At 41.3% G+C, this 23324-nt stretch overlaps 1 protein-coding gene across 1 annotated transcript in view; it reads left to right on the top strand.

The window, feature by feature from the left end:
• reep5 (receptor accessory protein 5) overlaps positions 1-23324 on the top strand; it is a 42552-nt gene that overhangs the window by 5242 nt on the left and 13986 nt on the right. Inside the window, exon 3 of the mRNA XM_034192292.1 lies at positions 13762-13900. Coding sequence (XP_034048183.1) covers positions 13762-13900 — 139 coding nt within the window. The remainder of the gene's footprint in view (positions 1-13761; positions 13901-23324) is intronic.

Genomic DNA, 23324 nt, shown 5'->3' with positions numbered 1-23324 from the left:
CAGACTAACTAGCAACTAAAGCTGTCAAATAAATGTAGTGGAGTAAAATTACAACACCTGACAAGTGGTGTAGAAGAACAGAAATACGCAAGAAAAGCACATAAGCACAGTACTCAAGTACATGTATTTAGTTACTGCCCCTGCTCACTGTCTGTCAACACGCTGCACGCTCCGTCTTGCTCCAATTTAAAAAAAAAAAAAAAAAAAAAAAAAAAAAAAACAACCTCTGGTGTTCCGTGGTCACTGCTGTATCACTGTATTATGTTCTAAGCCATACATATGATTTATAAAAGTCTAAAGATGATTGAATGTATCAGAGCAGTAAACTTATCAGTCCGTGTGAATGCCGTGCATTGACTCACGTACTGTTATTCCACGAGCTGCAGCTGATCCACAACGTGAATTCTGCCTTTGACACAGCTCTTTATATAATCATTTGAATCATCTACCTGTTGCCACATGTACATAAGGTCTGGATTGTCATTCCTACACTCATATTGTTATATTTAAAAAATAATAAGCACTCGCAGCAGCTGGTGCTGCTGCCGCTAATGCTGCATTCAAGTACTGTCGGAAATTACACAACTTTCTTGCTGTTTCAAACTCAGCACTTACTTGTGGAAAAATAATTAGCTGTATCCACACAAAAGATTAATTCTGGCCTATATAAGGTCCCTGAGCCCATTGAAGCTGACCTCCCACTCATAAAAAAAAATCCAGGCAAACAGGCTGAGTTTGCCCTGTAATTTCCAACTTTACATGAATGCAGCAGCAGCCTCAGCACTCACAAACTGGCTTCTGCACTGTGTGAAAACATTCAGCTGCTCCAACGAAGTCAAACTAAACAATAACACTACAAAACTAAACAAACGATTAAAAAAACGCCAAGAACGACAGCAAAACGAAACACGGATGAATTGAGGTTTTTGTTGCCCTTTGTTCAAATTTTTCAACAGTTTAAAAATCCTGACGAAGCGCCAGCTGCAGGAACGAGGCTGCACAAAGGTAAAACAATGCCAACGAAAGTTCAGATTTGTTGTTTCCTTTGGGCTTTGTTGCCCTTCGTTAAGTGCCGTGTGACTGGGTCATTAATCAAACGTGCACTCTAATATTTGAAAGTGAGGTGCAGACTGGCACTCACTGTCGCTTGACAAAGTTTGAACCAGATCTAATCCGGATTGTGGATTTTGTGGACTTTTGAATTTAGTATTGAAAAGCCCATTAGATGTACATTTTGCATATCTCAGTCAAAAGTGCCTCAATCACTCTGATTTGTAACAGTGAGGTGCAAACTGGTGCTCTCAATGAATAAAGTTTGATTTGCATGTGATCCGTATTGTGGCTTGATCCATCTTGGTCTTGATCTGTATTTTGTATTATGTTATCTTATGACAAGCCACTTCTAACAGGAATTTAACCTTGAAAATGTTTTCCAAGGTAAAAAAATTGTGCACGTGCAGCAGAGCAACAGGAAAAAATGAACAAAATATCTAAATTGTGTGTGTTAACTAGCTGAGATTTTGCCTGAAATGATCGTTGGTCTTAAACAAAATATCATTAGATCATTTTTTTTCCAACATAAAAATCTAATCAAGCTATTGATGCCATACAGACAGACACTGTGCCAAATTACTGTATGCACAGAGAACTGAGATAAAAAAATAACACCTGTGTGATAGATGTTATTATTATTTGGTTTTTATGTGGATAATAACAAACATGTAAATCCATTTCGTGAGCACAGAACAGATTTTGTTTGCTCAGAGAGAAAAGTGTGTCACATGAGCAACTGCACCTTTTCCAGTTGCTGAATGCGGTGCCAAAAATATTTAACTATTCATGCGCACAAATGATTAAACCATGAAAATAATGATGTTGTGTAAAATAAAATTATGAGTAGTTTTTTCTATGATTGTTTTTGTTAAATTTGTCATCTCTGCAGCCACTTGGACACTAAACACACCAAAGCACAAGTTTCTTCTTACTGTCTTTCTGTGGCTGTGTGAGTGTGTTTAGGGTTTCCCATTGTGGGGCCCGCGTGCCAAATGTGGCCTGTTCCTTTTTTTAAGTCCCCTGTGGCAGTTGAGAACCTCTCTGTATTTATTAAATTCCTGATGAGTCTTTGCTCTCCATCCAGATGACCAAATTCTTGTCCTTCAGGGGAAAGATCTCCAGCACCTTCCGCTTTTAAGGAATAAAGAAAATTATAAAGAATGTATCCATAAAATCCCTCTGAAGAGATGTTATTTTGCACTACGCAGGCCTTTTCCTCCAACACTGTAAATGAAGAGCAGCTGTTTATTTTAAAATGAGTGTTATACGAGGGCTGTCAATAAAGTAACGGTCCTTTTTATTTTTTTCAAAAACTATATGGATTTCATTCATATGTTTTTACGTCAGACATGCTTGAACCCTCGTGCGCATGCGTGAGTTTTTCCACGCCTGTCGGTGACGTCATTCGCCTGTGAGCACTCCTTGTGGGAGGAGTCGTCCAGCCCCTCGTCGGAATTCCTTTGTCTGAGAAGTTGCTGAGAGACTGGCGCGTTGTTTGATCAAAATTTTTTCTAAACCTGTGAGACACATCGAAGTGGACACGGTTCGAAAAATTAAGCTGGTTTTCAGTGAAAATTTTAACGGCTGATGAGAGATTTTGAGGTGATTCTGTTGCTTTAAGGACTTCCCACGGTGCGAGACGTCGCTCAGCGCTCTCAGCCGCCGTCGTCAGCCTGTTCAGGCTGAAAACCTCCACATTTCAGGTTCTATTGATCCAGGACGTCGTGAGAGAACAGAGAAGTTTCAGAAGAAGTCGGTTTCAGCATTTTATCCGGATATTCCACTGTTAAAGGAGATTTTTTTAATGAAAGACGTGCGGACGGGTCCGCGCGTCGTGACGCAGCCGCCGCGACGCTCCGCCACAGGAAAAACACCTCTGTTGAAAGCCTTAAGGACAAGTTGGAACATGTCCTGCCTGTTAAACAATTTCTCATATACTCACTCCACTGAAAGCCATCAAAAGCCGCCTAGATTTTACAAATGGTTATCAACACGGAGGTGTTTTTCCTGTGCCGCCGCACCGCGTCGGCTGCGTCCCGACGCGCGGATCCGTCCGCACGTCTTTCATTAAAAAAATCTCCTTTAACAGTGGAATATCCGGATAAAATGCTGAAACCGACTTCTTCTGAAACTTCTCTGTTCTCTCACGACGTCCTGGATCAATAGAGCCTGAAATGTGGAGGTTTTCAGCTTGAACAGGCTGATGACGCTGCCTGAGAGCGCTGCACGACGTCTCGCACCGTGGGAAGTCCTTAAAGCGACAGAATCACCTCAAAATCTCTCATCAGCCGTTAAAATTTTCACTGAAAACCAGCTTAATTTTTCGAACCGTGTCCACTTCGATGTGTCTCACAGGTTTAGAAAAAATTTTGATCAAACAACGCGCCAGTCTCTCAGCAACTTCTCAGACAAAGGAATTCCGACGAGGGGCTGGACGACTCCTCCCACAAGGAGTGCTCACAGGCGAATGACGTCACCGACAGGTGTGGAAAAACTCACGCATGCGCACGAGGGTTCAAGCATGTCTGACGTAAAAACATATGAATGAAATCCATATAGTTTTTGAAAAAAATAAAAAGGACCTATACTTTATTGACAGCCCTCGTACACTCACTGGCCACTTTATTAGGTATGCCTTGCTAGTGCCGGGTTGGACCACCTTTTGCCTTCAGAAATCCTGAATTCTTTGTGGCGTGGATTCATCAAGGTGTTGGAAACTTTCCTCAGAGATGTTGCTTCATATCGACATGATGGCATCACGCAGTCGCCCATTCAACCAGTCTGCCCAATCTCCTCTGACCTCTGACATCAACCAGGCGTTTTCGTCCACACAACTCCCACTCACGGGATATCTTCTCTTTTTTTTTTTTTTTTTTTTTTGGACCATTCTCTGTAAACCCGAGAGGTGGTTGTGTGTGAAAATCTTAGTAGATCAGCAGTTTCAGTTCAAAGTCAGTTAAATCCCCTTTCTTCCCCTTTCTGATGCTCTGTTTGAACTTCAGAAAGTTGTCTTCACCACATTTAGATGCCTAACTACATTGAGTTGCTGCCATATGATTGGCTGTTTTAACTATATGCGTTAATGAGCAATTGAACAGGCGTACCTAATAAAGTGGCCGGTGAGTGCGTTGTGTTTGATCTGGAAAGATTTTTATTATTTATTACAGTTTTGCATAGTAAATGTCATAAAATCCTTCTATATTATGTGAAATACGGCCTTCAACTGCACACCAGGAGCAACCCGGGGATTACATACCTTGCTCAAGGGGACGTGAGTGATGGTTATGAGGGCAAGAGAAGTGAGTTCTCCACCCACATGTTCCTGTCTTCCCCTGGATGGAAAATGTGACTTTCACCACTTCTTCCAAAAATGGAAAGAAACTGATTATCTTTTAAGTTCCAAACCTCATTTCCAAATTAACAACAACAACAAAAAGAATACAATTAAATCCAATCAGATTTTCTGATAAATATGTCATCTTGGGTGTGAGAAGTGGTAAATATTTAAATAGTTGGTGTTCATCAGCACGGTTTGCTTTCGGCTCACTCGGGTGTGCAGACCTTGATATGGTGGACAGAAAATAGATTATATTTTTAGCTGCTGTCATAAGTCGGTGATGATGTCAGACAGATGCACAACGTGCCAGATCCTGCAAGACGCACAAAAGTGTTAGAACATGACAGTTCCAAGCTTCAACCAAAATGTTCACAGTGTGCTTTGTTTTTTTTGTTTGTTTGTTTGTGCTCCTTCTTGGATTTGACCTGCTTCTTCTTTCTTCGATCTCTCCTTGAAGCTCAGAGAGGATCAGTAGGAGCAGCTGAGAATGACAGACTTAGTGCTGGATCTATTTTTTTGGTATTTGTTTATACATCTGTTGGCTGTTTCCTGATCTGTCTAACAGCGTGGAGCACGTTGTTACACACTGTGTGCGCCACTTTGCACACTTTGTGAGTTATTTAAAAAAAATATCATCATGTATTTAACGATTGATGGGAATTAAGTCTAAGACATATTATTCGTGAGCGTGGATTTTAATCAGAATTTCCCTGAGAATTTTTTTTATTCTGAAAGTCCGGTGCCAATAGGGGGTGGTACTATTTTGCATAATAAAATGTTGCAGTGTATTACCCCCTTAAAAATATGGGGCCGGTTATTATGAACAAGAAAATGCAAATCGCTGACAAAATGATCTCAGGGTTCTCCCCAGAAATTTTTAGTATAGCGGTGCTGTTGGCAATTATCATTCAAGGCGGTGCGTTTTTGGAATGTTTCCAAAATATTGGACAATCAGATACTTAAGCTCACAATATTTATTGAAACTAAAATGGTGACATGTACATTTCTATTATAGATTTGATTAAAGGATGCTTAGGCAGTAACGTCACACAGTGATATTACTTAAATACATTTAATAAAATACAGTGCACATTGAATTGACTCTGTGTCAGCTATCAATAGTATTGGGACAGGTTCATCCAGGAGTTGCCAAGACCTCATTTAGGACATTTTTTTGGCGATTAGGCATGTCCTCATGTATTGTAAGAAATATTCCAGAGAAAACCAAGAGTTTCTCTCAGAATTTAGAAGAATAGGCCTGAAAGAATTTTCTGTAGGAAGTACTTTAGGCATAGAGTCAAGTGGGAGGGGGAAGTGTTGGCTTTTTAAATACGTGAAAGACACTGGACTCATCGATAGCATTTAGTGCTGCTATAACTGACTGATGCAGAACGTGGCAGCAATGCAACAATAAGGATGCCAGTGTCGCAGACTGACTGGTCCACCTTTGCATCTGCGCATGCGTCGTTTCAGACCACAGCAACGCATCTGAGACGGAGTCGCTTCACCCAAAGCAATCAAATGGATTAATGGGATTATTAACCATCAGATGACAACATAAAACCTCTTAAATCATTCTAAAGTCAGTTTTAAGCAGAAACGAGGTGAAATTCTGTGACGCTTTGAAATGTCAGATGCCCAGTGAACGCATCAGCTAACAGCTCGTTTAGCCACGGGGCTCTGATCGCTTCTCCTGCCTTTTCTGATGAAATAAAGCTGAATTTATGTGGAAATGATTGTTGTACAAAAGCTTCAGATGTCTGTCGCTGAGATAGATGATGACTGGAGTCCAGTTTGAAGCAGAAACGAGGTGATAATCCGTGAACCACGTCATCAGGGGGGACCGATTTTTACGGGGGGGCCATTCAGTCCGCGACACCGGCTGCCGTTAAACGCCATCGAAAAAGAGTGTGTGTGTGCTTGATTTATTTCACAGGAGAACATTTTGAGGTCAGAGCACATTTCCACATTTACAAAATGCCTCAAGAAACCACCAAAAAAAATAAATAAAAGTACTTAAGTGTTGAGCCCTCTGCTGTTCACCCTGATGACCCATGACTGTTGTGCCAGACACAACTCAAACCACATCATCAAGTTTGCAGATGACACAACAGTAGTGGGCCTCATCAGCAACGATGACGACTCAGCCTACAGAGAGGAGGTACATCATCTCATCAACTGGTGTGACATCAACAACCTGCACCTCAGTGTCAACAAAACAAAGGAAATAACGGTGGACTTCAGGAAGAATCACAAGCCTCACACACCTCTCACCATCAATGGCAGTGCTGTGGAATCAGTGAAAAGCACCAAGTTCCTGGGGGTGCACATCACTGATGACCTGACATAGACAACCAACACCACCTCCCTTGTCAAGAAAGCACAGCAACGCCTCCACTTCCTACGCAGGATGAGGAGAGCCAGTCTCCCCCCCTTCAGCACTCACCACCTTCTACAGGGGCGCCATTGAGAGCATCCCCACCAGCAGTCTCTCAGTCTGGTATGGCAGCTGCCATGTTGCTGACCAGAAAGCGCTACAGAGAGTGGTGAGAACAGCAGAGAAGATCACAAGGTCAGCCCAACCAGCCATACAGGACCTGTACCCATCCCGCTGCCACAGAAGAACCATCAACATCATCAAAGACCCTCCCCACCCCTCAAACAAACTGTTTACCCTCCTACCATCTGGCAAGTGCTACAGCAGTATGTGCTGCAGGACTACCAGACTCGGCAACAGCTTTTTCCCCACAGGCCATCAGACTGCTAAACTCACTCCCAAAAGCAAGAGCATAACCCCCCCCCCCCCCCCCCACCACACACGCACACACACTACAAACTAAACTACTTTTATGCACATTCATTTGCACAAAAAACAAAAAACTTTACAAACTTATCCACCTCCATGCTGCTACTCTGCACTTTTGCCACATTGCACCTATATTGTCGTACTCAGTACTTGTATTGCACTCCAGTAACATACCTCAATAACATACCTACATTCTGAAACACTATGACAGCCCTGGAAATGTATGCTCACTGTTGTCTGTATGTCGTGTTGATTGTTGTTCTGTTACTGATATTATTTGCATTTTATGTCCCAGTGATGTCTGATGTCCAGTTTATATTTAGTTGTATGTTTAATTTAGCCTCTGTTACTGCACATTTGGAGTCTGGGGAAACGCAGTTTCAGTCTTCTGTGTAATGTACTGTTGCATGGCTTGATTGACAATAAAGTTAAACTTTGACTTGACTTTGACTTAATTACTCATATTTATTGTCAGTCTGGGTAAATTGTCAGACTCTAACCCATCGGGCGGCATGGTGCGTTAGTGGTTAGCACTGTTGCCTCACAGCAAGAAGGTCATGGGATCGCTTCCCACCTGGGGTCTTTGTGTGAAATTTGCATGCTCTCCCGTGTTTGGCGATCAATGGCGACAAGAAGTATTTTCTTGTGATGTTTTTAGCTTTCCCCGCATGCTTACGTTGTATAGCTGCAATGGGTTTAATGATCAAATGAAATACTGAAATCAAGGGTTTTTGTGCCAAGTGAAAGTTGAACCCAAAATGATAAAAAAAAAAAAAAAAAAATAGGCTCCAGATTTTTAAAAAAAATGTCAGTTTGTCTTTAATATTGCAGCTGCAGTTCTCTTTTTGTTTTGATGTGACAGCTTCAGACAAACAATGACAAATGATGATTCAGTCTCTAACAAGGACTGTGAGGAAACCACAAGAAGGAAGAAAATGTTTTAAAGGGGAAGTGCTGATGATGATAGCAGCAGTCATAGAGATCTGAAGGGCTGTAGGAAGAGATGGCGAGTTACGTGTGTGTGCGTGTGTGCGATGACTCCAACATGTGCAGACTAGAGTTTGGTCGACGTAATGTGTGTGTGTGTGTGTAATAACATGAGTCATGAATGAGTGGGATGAGTTGCATCAGTGCCACATGGCCCCAAATCTGCAGGTGTCGCCCTGCGGCAGGGCGGAGTACAAAAGATAGATCAATTTCAAGGAGGCAAAAAGCGACTGTGCTGACCAAACGCCACATAGCCATCAAGTGGGTGCATCAAACCTCTCTGCAGGTGTGCACCAAGCAGCCCTGTGAGCATGTGATCTAGGGCATATACTCTGGTCCCAACACCAGATGGTACAAAAACCTACCGAGTGCGCGGGCCGGTGTCCCACCCGGGATCAAGAACCACGCGCCAGAATCATCCAGCCCCTGACATCCTTGCGTCACGCCTACCATTTTTACCCCCACTATTAGACTATGGTGGTCTGCTGTAATCAACGTATTTTGATGACGTTGACAGCATCATAGCGAACCCTGATGGTTAATGGGGCGAGATGTATTTGTGTCCTAATACAGATCCATCATCTTCATCTTGGCAAATGGTAAATGGTCTGCATTTATATAGCACATTTCCATCTGCGCCAGATGCTCAAAACGCTTTACACATGCCTCACATTCACACAGACGCACTCACACACTGATGTCAGGGTTCTGCCATTCGCAAGGAGCTCTAGGGGACTGAAGGCGTTTCCCAAGAGCCCTTATCATCTCAACTTTGAACGGACCGGACTGTGGCTTCTGAAATGACAAGTCACCACGCTGCAACAGGAAGTACGAGAAAACATGCAGACCGTAATATTGATGAGCTTATTTTCTGGAGTATAAGTTGCAGTTTGTTTTTGTTTTCTCCCTTAGTTTGGGAGTTTCTATGACTTGTACTCTGGTGTGACCCCAAAAAAATCATACATTTGATGACTATTTCTACAGGACTTTACCAGGAATCAAAGCACTGAACAAAATAAACTCTCATAATAAAAGAATAAATGCCAGTAAGAAAAAGTACATTACATCAATGCACAAAAATCCCAAATTAAAGAGCTGATGATACAGAAAAAGGTGCAATTTATACTCCAGAAAATACGATAAGTGTTTTATAAAGAAGTTTTCTTCTCATTTAGTGCAGATTTTTTTTTTTATTATGTGCCAAAAAAAAAGCTGCATCACGTCATAAACAGAATATCATCTAAAATTCTGAGAAAATTAAATCTGGCCCTGAAGCAGTTTGTGGACGGAGAAATGAGCCGCAGATTTCCAGCATCTTAATGTTTCCGGCTTCTCGTCGTTTACATTTGAAGCTCTAACACAGGGAGCCTCTCATCCGCACGGATAGCCGAAGGATTACATCTATTCCCAAGCGGAGCAGAACCCTGTGACTCTCAGAGAACAGAAGAGCTTTTATACAGCGACACTTCAGCACAAAAATAAACCAACACAGCAAACAAAAATCATTTGCAGCCTGAAGTTAAAGTGGTCTAACTGTGCAAAATCTGCTTTAATCAACCTTTTAGCGTTACAGCTGGATGAGGTTTGTGACTCATCCACCAAATCCCACAAGTCTGTGACTGTGCAAGGAGAAATTCTCCTGCCGCACACAAAATTTAGGACTGAAACAGCTCATTTTACCACTCCTGTGACATGTCACGCAGCGAAAGAACTGCTGCTTGCACGGGAGAGACGCACGGTTCAGTTTGTTCCCATTTAAAGGCGTTTCTGTCTCTGTCTTTGATGTGTCTCTTCCCTTTAATGCACCGATGTCAAAAATACTTTTCGTGTAATCAGATGCGTGACACAGTGCTTATGTCAAAGCCCCGCCCCCTCCAGCAGCATCAAAGAGCATATTATGCTGTGATCGGTCCATAACCTCAGTTGTAGTTGTTTTTGTTCAAAACCCATGTGAAGCTGGGGAGTGTGCACGCAGCGTGCATGTTGGTCACATGTTCACAGCTTTTCTTGTCAGACACTGTGTGCTCATAGAATTCAACTGAAATGCCCCAATTCATACAAGTGGTCAAAAGAACATGGATTCATCTCAAGATGTGCCACAAAATCACTTCCATGCTTTTTTTTTAATGTGCAGGATGGATTTAGACGTTTTGTGATCCAGAGGGATTCATCTGAACACGCTGTCCGAAGAACCTGGATATTGTATGAGGTTGATCACCAAAGCTAGCAACCGTCATGTGTTGGTTGGTTTGTTAGTTAGTCAGGAGATGCAGTGATTCATATTTCAACACAATGCTCGTATTGACCCTTTTGTTCTGAAAAGAATGCATTGAAAACTCCAAAATGCAACCTTAAACGCGATGCTAGAATTCTCGAGGCTCCGTCATAATAACTTACCTTTTTCTTCAGAAATTTGAACCTGAAAGTGTACAATCCACACATTCATATTGAACCGCTGTCCCTGTGCAATCAGTCCGCCTGTGTCATATGTACATGTGAGTTTACTGACGACGCGTCCAAGTTAATGGGGCTTGTGGCCAAGCGGTTAAACGCGCTTGTTTCCACTGCGGAAGGTTCCTGGTTCAAGACCACACCTGCTGATTCTCCATGTAATATGGAGTTGTGTCAGGAAGAGTATCCGGTGTAAAACTTGTGCCAAATCAACATTTAGATCTGCTGTGGTGACCCTGAGTGCCACACATCTACACAAAACATTTGCCCAGTTGCGTGGAAGACAGACAGCCAGAAAAACTGACGGACACCGTTATCTATTTTAACCCTCTGGGGCTGACGCCATCGTATACGATGGCTAAGACCAAGCTTTACTAAAATATAAATTACTTTTTAATGATATGAGATAGAAACTTACTCTTTTTTTTTTTCTGAAAAGTTAACTCCACGGACTTTCGAGCCTGCCATTGGCCATCTTTGTACTCCTCGTAGAAGCTGTGTGATGACGTGCGCAATGTGAGTGTCCAATCGGAATTGGTTCACTGTCACATGATTTTCCAAAATCCAATCGTAGGGCAGATTTACCTCACGTGAAAAGCCAAAGATCGTTTTCAGGAGTGATATGTTACTAGTTGGCCCATTTGAATAGCCCCCTGGGTGCTCCAATGAAGGGCCAGCCCAAGCCTTTATGGGGCCTTAAGCAGAATTTCATTTGGGGCCCCCCTACCATCACATCAGCACCAGATGCCTCATTATTCCATAGGCTGCAGTTATGTGTGTAACGTACCCACAATCATTAGCATTATTTGTAATTATCTTACATCATACAGGTGTCATTCTTGTTTTTAACCTTAAATGGGTAGCAAACTCATAAATATGTTTTAATTAACTTCTACATACAGAGTGATGTATAAGTATAGCTCATTATTTTAACTATTTGAAAGTAACATCAGCAGGCAGGAGACTGTAATCAAAATTAAATACTTAAATAATCTCCAAAATGAACATAGAAATCCACAACATAACAGCAATGTGTGTGCATAGCAATGCACAAACATTGCACTGGGACTATTGCTTTAACTTTGGCCTGCAAACCATTGAGAGCTGAGCTACTTTTCCCCACCTTTTGCACCAACTTAATCTGAGGAGTTGATCTGCCCTGCTGTTTAACTCTACGTTTTTCTTCGTAAGGAAGCCTATCAAATGGCTTCGCCAAAATCCGGTCCACAACATTCAAATTGTCTGCCATTATGTGCAGCTTGCTACCTAGCTAGCTCGCTAGCTGGGACTGGCGCAAGGCTAGTATGAAGTTTGTCCGCCTGTGAGCGCTTTGTGACGGTGGAGGAGCTCAGCAGCACCCGCTGCTCGGTAGGGACAGAAACTGAGATAGAAGTCAGTCTCCAAACACAAGCTGCTACAAAAAAAAAAAACAGAAATAGAAGCTCGATTTGTCGCTAGTCGTTTTTAACAAAGAAAATGCGGCTAAGAGGATTAGGAAAGTCTCCGGTTCAATTCAGAACAGAATGAAAATGCTCCCATGGATGTTTACACCAAAAGATCGCTGATTCGCTCATTTCGCTGTCAATCAAAAAGGGATTCAGCCTCAGACAGTTCATCCAATCATCATGCAGAAGCTGAGCATCCGGGCCAGCCGAGGCCAGCCCACTGCCCCATAGACCCCCAGACACGCTGTGCGTCCGATGGGCGGGACAAAGCTTTGTGTCTTTGTGTCGCTATTGAACTCTGTCTGGACGCTCAGCGTCCACACTGTTTAAAGCACTGTGAAGCTGCGGGTTTGAGTGAGAGGAAAGCCGTGTCGATACCAGTGATAAGAAGCTGATTCTGAACAAAAGTTGAGCGCGTTGTAGCGCATATTTAGTCAATGACATGTACACACAACAGTAGTATATATTTGATCACTTATTTTTTTACATTTTAGGGGAAGCTGAGCTTCCCTTGCAGTCTTAGAGCAATCGCCTCTGACTTTAAGACACCTAAAGCACTTGACACTAAACGAACGGAGCATTTCGCAAATAATGACAACAAAAATTGTAATATTGCAAACCTACCTTTGTCTTGTTTTTTCTCGTCTTCCAACTTCTTCTTTTTTCTTTTCTCCGCTCCAGAGGGATAATTTATTTTCTGAGACATGACTTTCACTCACTTCATTCCTCACGATTAGTCATCGACCACCTGACCCAAGCGGTGCATCTAAATTTGCCCAACGGTGGCAGCCGCCAACAGGAGGCATCAATTAACCTAGTATTGGTATTTTGTCAAAATGAATTGATTTTTTTCGGGTGTAATACAATTTTGTTTAAATTTTTCAATATTATTTTAATTTCTTGTATATATTTAGTTTTTTATCACAACGTCTCGGTGCTCTCGTGGCCCCCTGGTGGCGTGGATGCCCTAAGTGACCGCGTAGTTGGCGTATGCCTTGGGCCGGCTCTGCTGCAATGAGTACATACTATTAGTACATACTGAGTGCACCCTGCGCCATTACGCACAGCGAAAGTGAGCAGACGGAGAGCCTCTGATGACAATCTCACATGCTCAAACAAAGAGTGTGTAACTATCAGGATTGCTCTGCTATTTGCATGTGAATGTTACTGGATAACTCTGTTGCTTTCTCTGCGTAAAGCACTGTTTACCATATCAAAATAACAAAACTCAGAGACCATTTTGTATATATTGTTCAAAATGTGCATTTGTGTTTATTGTTTGAGCCTTTTTGTTGTACAGTCTTTCACACAAGACCTCAAATTACCTTTTATAAAGTGTCAAAACAGTTGTTTGTTATAGTTTGCTGTGTTTTGAATAAATGTGTGTGGAAAATTATTTTTTGCTTTATTTTTTCCTTGCCTATTGATTGTAAACCTTTATTACACTTATGAAACACAACAAAAAACATATATATTCTGAAAGCACAGGTTGTCCTGAAAAAAGAGACATAAAACTTGATTGTGGGATGCAGGGAGAGCTGTTAACAGCAATAATAAAACATTTATGCCAGGCAGGTGAACTGTCCAAAAAATGCCCTCGGACCCCAGAGGGTTAATGTTGATCGTACTGTATACTTGATGTAACGGACGAGTGTCTTACATGGTTTCTTGTTCTTCTGCAGAATCAAGGCCATTGAAAGTGCCACCAAAGATGACGACACTAAGTGGCTGACATACTGGGTGGTCTACGGACTATTCAGCGTGGCTGAATTCTTTGCCGACATCTTCCTGTCCTGGTTCCCGTTCTACTACATTGGGAAGGTATGTTTTCCATCATCTTCATGCCACGTTGTCGGCTTTGACGCTGCCTGCTGGTAGTCCTGATGTGCCAAACATTTCAGCTCATCATCACGTGATCCAACACGTCTGTTATGATTGTGCTAATGTGGCTCATTACACGTGTCATAATGAAGGACAAAAATCTCCACCGACAACATTGGTAGGAACAGATAAAGAATGCTGGTGCCTCATTATGGAACCACAGCAGAATTAGGGGTGGGCGATATGGCCTAAAATGTATATTGCAATATAATTTGAACCATAGACGGTAGACGGTGTATATATTGCGGTATAATTAGGTGTGAATTTCAACCGTTTCGGAATGGGTACACCATAAACGCATTCTGGTAGGAAGTGGTTTTCTATATTATAACCCAAGTCAAGAAATGCTTCTTCAAAATTTATTGTGCAAAATTACAAGAACATATTTGAAAATTTTGTTAAAAAAACAAAAAAAAAAACTCTCTTTTTTACTTTTGTGTTATATAAATAACAAAATATGAAAACTTTGCAAAAACTTTGTAACTTAAGGCAATGTAAATTTAAAAATAAAACATCACTTTAGTGCAAAATATTACTTTCTCCCCTCACTTATATAACACAAAATATGAAAACGTTGCTAAAACTTTGTAATATAAACGCAACACTTTTGGTTTTGCTCCCATTTTGTATGAGATGAACTCAAAGATCTAAAACTTTTTCCACATACACAATATCACCATTTCCCTCAAATATTGTTCACAAACCAGTCTAAATCTGTGATAGTGAGCACTTCTCCTTTGCTGAGATAATCCATCCCATCTCACAGGTGTGCCATATCAAGATGCTGATTAGACACCATGATTAGTGCACAGGTGTGCCTTAGACTGCCCACAATAAAAGGCCACTCTGAAAGGTGCAGTTTTATCACACAGCACAATGCCACAGATGTCGCAAGATTTGAGGGAGCGTGCAATTGGCATGCTGACAGCAGGAATGTCAACCAGAGCTGTTGCTCGTGTATTGAATGTTCATTTCTCTACCATAAGCCGTCTCCAAAGGCGTTTCAGAGAATTTGGCAGTACATCCAACCAGCCTCACAACCGCAGACCACATGTAACCACACCAGCCCAGGACCTCCACATCCAGCATGTTCACCTCCAAGATCGTCTGAGACCAGCCACTCGGACAGCTGCTGAAACAATCGGTTTGCATAACCAAAGAATTTCTGCACAAACTGTCAGAAACTGTCTCAGGGAAGCTCATCTGCATGCTCATCGTCCTCATCGGGGTCTCGACCTGACTCCAGTTCGTCGTCGTAACCGACTTGAGTGGGCAAATGCTCACATTCGCTGGCATTTGGCACGTTGGAGAGATGTTCTCTTCATGGATGATGCGAAGGAGATGTGTTGCACTGCATGAGGCAAATGGTGGTCACACCAGATACTGACTGGTATCCCCCCCCAATAAAACAAAACTGTACCTTTCACAGTGGCCTTTTATTGTGGACAGTCTAAGGCACACCTGTGCACTAATCATGGTGTCTAATCAGCATCTTGATATGGCACACCTGTGAGGTGGGATGGATTATCTCAGCAAAGGAGAAGTGCTCACTATCACAGATTTAGACTGGTTTGTGAACAATATTTGAGGGAAATGGTGATATTGTGTATGTGGAAAAAGTTTTAGATCTTTGAGTTCATCTCATACAAAATGGGAGCAAAACCAAAAGTGTTGCGTTTATATTTTTGTTGAGTATACTTTAGTGCAAAATACAACTTTTTCCCCTTCACTTTCCTTATGTAAACAACCAAATAAGGCGTATAAATAGTTTAAATTTAAATAATAAAAAACTTAAAGTAAACAGGTAACAATGTATTTAACCACAAAATTACTTCAAATGGAGTGCAAAACAAAAAGCTTTAGGTATTTTAGAGGTAGACTAAACATGTATATGCAAAAATATCACAAAGGCAAACTGAGAATTAGTGGTTACAGTTTATGGCAGATTTTTTTGACAAGAACACAAGTCTGTCCACATTCTCTGGCTTTAGTGCAGAACAGTGGCATGTAACAATACTCCCACCAGTGCTAAATACCCTTTCTAACGGGGCACTGGTAGCTGGAATGCACAAGTATTTCCGAGCCAGGCTTGCTACTCTTGGAAAATTAGCCTCATGCAGCTTCCACCAGTCTAATGGGTCAGCCTCTCCATCTATATCCAGTGCCTGGAGGTAACTTTGTAGCTCTACTTCAATGGCATCTCTGTCTGGGAGAGCAGCTGCGACTGGTGCCTTTTTGAAAAAGCTGCCCAAACTGCGTTTAACCTTCTTGGGCTCTCTAACTTCTTCAGCTGCTCCTGCGCTGGCAGATGGTGGTAAATCTGAGGTGAAGCTGTTTGTGTCTGCTTTTCCAGTAGGCCTTGAATTCCTGCCACCGCTTTAGTCTTCAAATATTCTTTACGGTCGTCGGCTACGTACGATAGCTTAAACCGTGGATCAACGAGGGAGGCCATATCCAGCAGGTCGTCGGTGGCAGGGTCAGAGTACTTTTCATTTAAATACTGGAGAATGGACCTCTTCATCTGCTTGGTCAGTTCTGTGTCGTCCTCAGCTGAAGACAGGACCCTGTTGTTCAAGAGATTGAGTACAGGCTTTAGATAGGACACACTAACGTAGTCTTCACCAGAGAGTGCATCCGTGAACTCAGTCAGTGGAGCAAGGGCCTTGTTCACCGACTCAAGGACATCAATGTCTTGCCAAGTAGGCATCAGGTGTCTGACTTTTTTGTCAGCTTTCAGGACTTGTGAAATAGTTTTCTCCTGCTCTAGTACTCGCTCAATCATTTGTTGCCGTGATCCCCATCTTGTCGGCGTCTCTGTAATGAGGCGGTGAAGAGGCAGGTGTAGCTCATTCTGGACTTTGGTCATTGCCTTCCTTCGTTTATTAGTGTAAGAAAATGCACTCACAATTTTCTTACACAAGCCTACTGCACGGTCTATCCGGGGCTCTTTCACGCTCGCCTCTGTAAACAAAATTGTTAAAAAAATTAGTCCAGCTACATTAACAAAACTGTTTCAATTACGACGTATACACTAATTCTGTACACCAGGCTCTAATCCTAGATGAAACATATATTGTCAGAAAAATAGTTGGGCTATTTGTGCAATAATAAGGACAAGGCACTTTATAGTTGACTTATAACCTAATGCATTGAACACCTATTGTGTTAAATCTAACCTACAGACATTTTTCCTCATGATATTACACTTAACTATTTATACACATTATATGTAAGTTTTAGCTTTTAAAATGAGAAAAAAACACAAAAACGAACTTGATTTTTTTTTCAGTTTTTTAGTGAAAAATGATTATGTAAAGGAAGTTTGGATTTCACATTTTTAACAGGAAGCTGTACGTGTTTACAATCAAAATAATTAATTTTGTGTGTCTAGAACTCAGAAACAGTGCAGAAACAGTGCAAAAGTAAACATTTTACAAGGCGAAAATATGCAAAAAGTAACCAATTTTAAAGTGCAGAACCAGACTATGAATAACAACAAAGTGCAAAACTATATATAAATATATCAATTATTATCTGTATTATTAAAATGTGCAATAAAATCACTCATTTGATCACTCATTTTGTGCAAAATTATACAATATGAATAAAACAATAAAGTGTCAAACTATATACAAATATATAACCAAGAATCAAAATTAGATCTAAACTACATCAGTCCATTGTCAGTGTGGTACTGTTTGTAACAGTTTCTGTCTGGCTGAAGACAGAGGCCAATTTTACAAACACCCTGCCTTTTCCTCAAAAATTACTACATTTATGTTTGCTGTCTGTCTCTGTACTTTTCTGTCACTTTTGCGCTCTTTTTCATACTTTCCCTGGTTTCAAAAGTCACCGAGCGCACTTTACCATAACGTATGCAACATATAGCATACTGTTGGAAAGCACGGGTTCTTGGCTTGCTGTCAGTGTTGAAATTTTTCAGATTGAGGGCTTACATGAGAACTTACGGTAATGAGAATCAGCAGCGCACTAGTGTGAAACTTCTGTGTTTTTCCTCTGCGTGATGACATCACAGGCTTATGTTTACCATAATACACCATATATCATTGGAAAGCCCTTGGTGTTAACTTAACAATGCACTTTGAATCATTCGGATTGGACAAACTATGGCGGAGTTACGGTAAAAAAAATACGCATATGGAAAATATGGCGTGGGCGCCATCGCCGTAGATAAAGGGTTAATCAGGTGTAATATAATTGAAATACAGGTACTCTTGGAAAAGGGTACCAAAGCACACAAACATAGAACATTATTTCTTAATTTTATTGCTATAATAAAAAATTATAAACAATCGTCCATTTATAGCCTCAGTAGGTAAAGGGTTAAGGGCTACCAGTTCCCATGTATCATACAAAAAATATTAACCTATAAATATCAGGGAAACTTACTGATAGCGAGGTGAAGCCTGTGGCCAAAGCACTGAAGTTGTGTCCAATCATTCAGTCACACTGCTTTAACAGCATTGGCACCATTGTCAGTGGTGATTCATACCATTAACTCTTCGTTCAGTCCCCACGAGTCGAGCGCTTCCTTTAATCCCTGGGCAGTAGACTCCCTTGTATGATCCTCGGGGAAATACACGGTTTGCAGGCATTTGCTGCACAAATTCCACTCGTCATCGATGAAGTGGATCGTGAGGCTTATATAGGGGTCCATCGTACGACTTGAAGTCCGTGGTACTTGTGCAATGTTTAATGACAGAGAGCTCCTTTTCCACTCGATTTCGGACCTCGGCGTGGATTTTGGGAACCTCAACTTCACTAAAATACTTGCGGCTTGACACCACGTATCGTGAATCCAGCGTCTTGACCATGCCTAAAAAGCCGCTTTTCTCCACAGTTTGAAAAGGCACCATGTCTTTGCACAAGAATATGGTGATAGAATTAGTTATTTCAATCCACTGCTGGCTTTTTTATCATATGGTATGCCCTTTGAAAATGCCTGGGCGATAGACACCTGTTGTGCTTTTTTCTTCCCACTCGAAGAAGACTGGCTTGGTTTTTGTGGCACATCACGCATTCTTTGGCTTTCCTCATATTCAATAGCTTGTTTTGACTTCAGGTTGTAGAAGAGATTGCTTGTGTTATCTCTCTTTGCTATCACGGTTGCCCTGCATATTTTGCAGATTATGTTGTTTTGTTCACTATCCAACACTTTAAATCCAAACCATGATCATATTATAGACGTTGCACTGGTTTTTTTGACAAGCTCTTTGTCTTCCATCTCCTCCACACGCTCACTGCTCACAGCCACTGTTCCCCACCGCTGTGGCTTCCTCGTTGTAGCAGGTCCCAGTAGGCAAAGCGTGTCGTACTTTGATGACGTCACGACCTATCGTGGGATGACGGTATAAAGAAAATCTCTATCGTGGGCCAAATTTTTATCACATACCGCTTATACCGTTTGTACCGCCCACCCCTAAGCAGAATGTCATAGGTTCAGTCCCACTATATACTGGGATAGCATGCCATGTCCCTCTGGGATTTCACGCTCTGTGTATTTGGGTCCTCGTGTGTTTTTGATCAGAATTACAAATTTTTTTTACTAATTTTGGATTTTTGACATTTGAACATGTGGTCACGTTGGATTATTTTCAACCTCTTTGTTAGGAAACTGGTGGAAATTCAGTGCTCCAATTTATCCATCTTTTAGTCATGAGAGCTAAAGTCATGGCATCCTTAATCATGACAGATGAAACAGTAATATTACAAATGCCATTTACTATTTTTAAGAAACTATTTTCTTTTGTGTGTGATATGTACAGTGCGTCTAGAAAGTATTCACCGCGCTTCACTTTCTACACATTTTGTTATGTTACAGCTTTAATCCAAAATTGATGAAATTCATTTCCCCCCAAAATTCTACACACAGTACCCCATAATGACAGTGTGAAAATTTTTTATTTTTTATTTTTGCAAATTTATTAAAAATAGTAAACAAAGAAATCACGTGTGCATAGGTATTCACACCCTTTGCTCAGTACTTTGTTGATGCACCTTTGGCAGCAATTACAGACTCAAGTTTTCTTGAATATGATGTCACAAGCTTGGCACATCTATTTTTGGGCGATTTAGCCTGTTCCTTTTTGCAGCACCTCTCAAGCTCCATCAGGTTGGATGGGGAGTGTCAGTGCACAGTCATTTTCAGATCTCTCCAGAGATGTTCAATCAGATTCAGGTCTGGGCTCTGTCTGGGCCACTCAAGGACATTCACAGAGTTGTCCTGAAGCCACTCCTTTGATATCTTCACTGTGTCCTTAGGGCAGGGCTGGACTGGGACCAAAAAAATTGCCCTGGCATTTTTGGCCATGGCAGCCTACCATGATTATTTATATGATCTGTGAAGGCATACAAAATACCAAAGGATATATGAAGACCAGAGAATTTTATTTTGTCATGGTCTGAGAGTCCTTCAGGTGCCTTTTGTCAAACTCCAGCTGGGCTGCCATATGCCTCTTACTAAGGAGTGACTTCCATCTGGCCACTCTACCATACAGGCCTGATTGGTGAATTGTTGCAGAGATGGTTGTCCTTTTGGAAGGTTCTCTTCTCTCCACATAGGAATTTGGGAGCTCTGACAGAGTGACCTTTGGGTTCTTGGTCACCTCCCTGATGAAGGCCCTTCTCCCCGATCGCTCAGTTTAGACGGGCGGCCAGCTCTAGGAAGAGTCCTTGTGGATTCGAACTTCTTCAGTTTACAGATGATTGAGGCCACTGTGCTCATTGGGACCTTCAAAGCAGCCGAAATGTTTCTGTACTCGTCCCCAGATTTGTGCTTGAGGCAATCCTGTCTCAGAGGTCTACAGACAATTCCTTTGACGTCATGCTTGGTTTGTGGTCTGACATGCTCTGTCAACTGTGGGACCTTATATGTAGGCAGGTGTCTGTCTTTCCAAATGATGTCAAATCAACTGAATTTAGCTCAATTTTGAGCTTCATGGCAAAGACTGTGAATACTTATGTACAAAACCAGAGTTTTGAGATCTTCTAACCAATGTACACTAGAGGTTCTGAGGTCCAGATACTGCCCCTGAGGAGACCGGACTTTCTCTGTGGTTGCCACAGACCTGGGTCTTGTTAAAACTAAATTAAGAACCTTCCTTTCTAAAATGGCTATTGCACAACTAGCAGCGTTCTGACATTTTATTTGGTTCTTATCTGCAAATATTTTAGATGTATATTTTTATTGATGTGTCTTTTAAATTTGCTTATTGTCTTAAGTAGGGATGGGTATTGATAAGATTTTATCAATATCAATGCCATTATCGATTCCGCTTATCGATACCTCTTGTGAATGTTCTGTGTACTAAAAGTCAGCTTTACAGGTTTCTGTGTCAACAACATAGACATACTGTAACATGTCATTATGGGGTATTGTGAGTATAATTTTGAGGGAAAAAAATGGATTTCATCCATTTTGGCATAAGGCTGCATTAACATAAAATGTGGAAAAAGTGAATACTGTACAGATGCACTGTATGTTTTCATCTTGACTGTATATTAGTGAGGTTAGCAGTGTTATATCTCAGAAGTGACGTTCACTGAAATCCCCAAAACAACTTACTTACAACTTATTTGTGTGTTCTTTGTAAAGAGAACAAAGTTCAAACATGTTTGAAACATGTTTCAAACCGTGTGTGTATACATGCTGTTTTGTCTTTAATTTTTAATACCTGCTGCGTCATAGTTGACTGTCTGAGTCGAGCAGCGAGGTGCGAAGAACTAGTTCTTTGTCCGCCTAGGACCTGGAAGTCAGGGCTCTGACCATCACATGACACGTAAACGAGAGACAGTGCAATCCCGTCGTATCGAACGCTGCTCTGACTTTGACTTTGGCCAGCTTAATTTTTATTACCAGCAGCATTTTTAGCGTCAGTGTCTGAGTATTGATTTTTAGATGTTCCCCACATTATGGTTACCAGCTTTACATCCATTATCCCAGGCAGTGAATGCAACGTCTCCTCTACATGTACCTAATAAAGTGTCGCTGTCTTGCTTGCACTGTGCTGTGTGGTTTGACTTTGTGTTCATCATGCTGAGAGCTGATTGGTGGTTTGAGTTACTGTGGTTTTCCTGTCAGCCCTGCAACAACCCTCTGATGTTTTCACCCACAGAACTTTCTGTTTTTGCTCCATAAACTCTGTAAAGTGTTGATTGTTAAAGACCTGGGACACCAGTGGTCTGAACACTGTGGTTGGGTCATTGTGCAGCCGACTCGTCAATTAAAATATTTGCATTAAGAAACAGCTGTGAAGTTGTCCCTAATAATGTGGTAATAAAGGAACTGTGTGAATGGCCTTTTAATCTAAACTAAACACCATTTCAGATGTCTGAGTTATTTTCATTAGTTACTTCATCCAAACCATCAACATGTTTATTAGACCCCATTCCTACCAGGCTGCTCAAGGAAGCCCTACCATTATTTAATGCTTCGATCTTAAATATGATCAATCTATCTTTATTAGTTGGCTATGTACCACAGGCTTTTAAGGTGGCAGTAATTAAACCATTACTTAAAAAGCCATCACTTGACCCAGCTATCTTAGCTAATTATAGGCCAATCTCCAACCTTCCTTTTCTCTCAAAAATTCTTGAAAGGGTAGTTGTAAAACAGCTAACTGATCATCTGCAGAGGAATGGTCTATTTGAAGAGTTTCAGTCAGGTTTTAGAATTCATCATAGTACAGAAACAGCATTAGTGAAGGTTACAAATGATCTTCTTATGGCCTCGGACAGTGGACTCATCTCTGTGCTTGTTCTGTTAGACCTCAGTGCTGCTTTTGATACTGTTGACCATAAAATTTTATTACAGAGATTAGAGCATGCCATAGGTATTAAAGGCACTGCGCTGCGGTGGTTTGAATCATATTTGTCTAATAGATTACAATTTGTTCATGTAAATGGGGAATCTTCTTCACAGACTAAAGTTAATTATGGAGTTCCACAAGGTTCTGTGCTAGGACCAATTTTATTCACTTTATACATGCTTCCCTTAGGCAGTATTATTAGACGGTATTGCTTAAATTTTCATTGTTACGCAGATGATACCCAGCTTTATCTATCCATGAAGCCAGAGGACACACACCAATTAGCTAAACTGCAGGATTGTCTTACAGACATAAAGACATGGATGACTTCTAATTTCCTGCTTTTAAACTCAGATAAATCTGAAGTTATTGTACTTGGCCCCACAAATCTTAGAAACATGGTGTCTAACCAGATCCTTACTCTGGATGGCATTACCCTGACCTCTAGTAATACTGTGAGAAATCTTGGAGTCATTTTTGATCAGGATATGTCATTCAAAGCGCATATTAAACAAATATGTAGGATTGCTTTTTTG

This window comes from Thalassophryne amazonica, chromosome 17 (assembly GCF_902500255.1).
Source record: "Thalassophryne amazonica chromosome 17, fThaAma1.1, whole genome shotgun sequence".
In the NCBI taxonomy this organism is placed as follows: domain Eukaryota; kingdom Metazoa; phylum Chordata; class Actinopteri; order Batrachoidiformes; family Batrachoididae; genus Thalassophryne; species Thalassophryne amazonica.
This window is presented reverse-complemented; position numbering and strand designations above follow the sequence as displayed.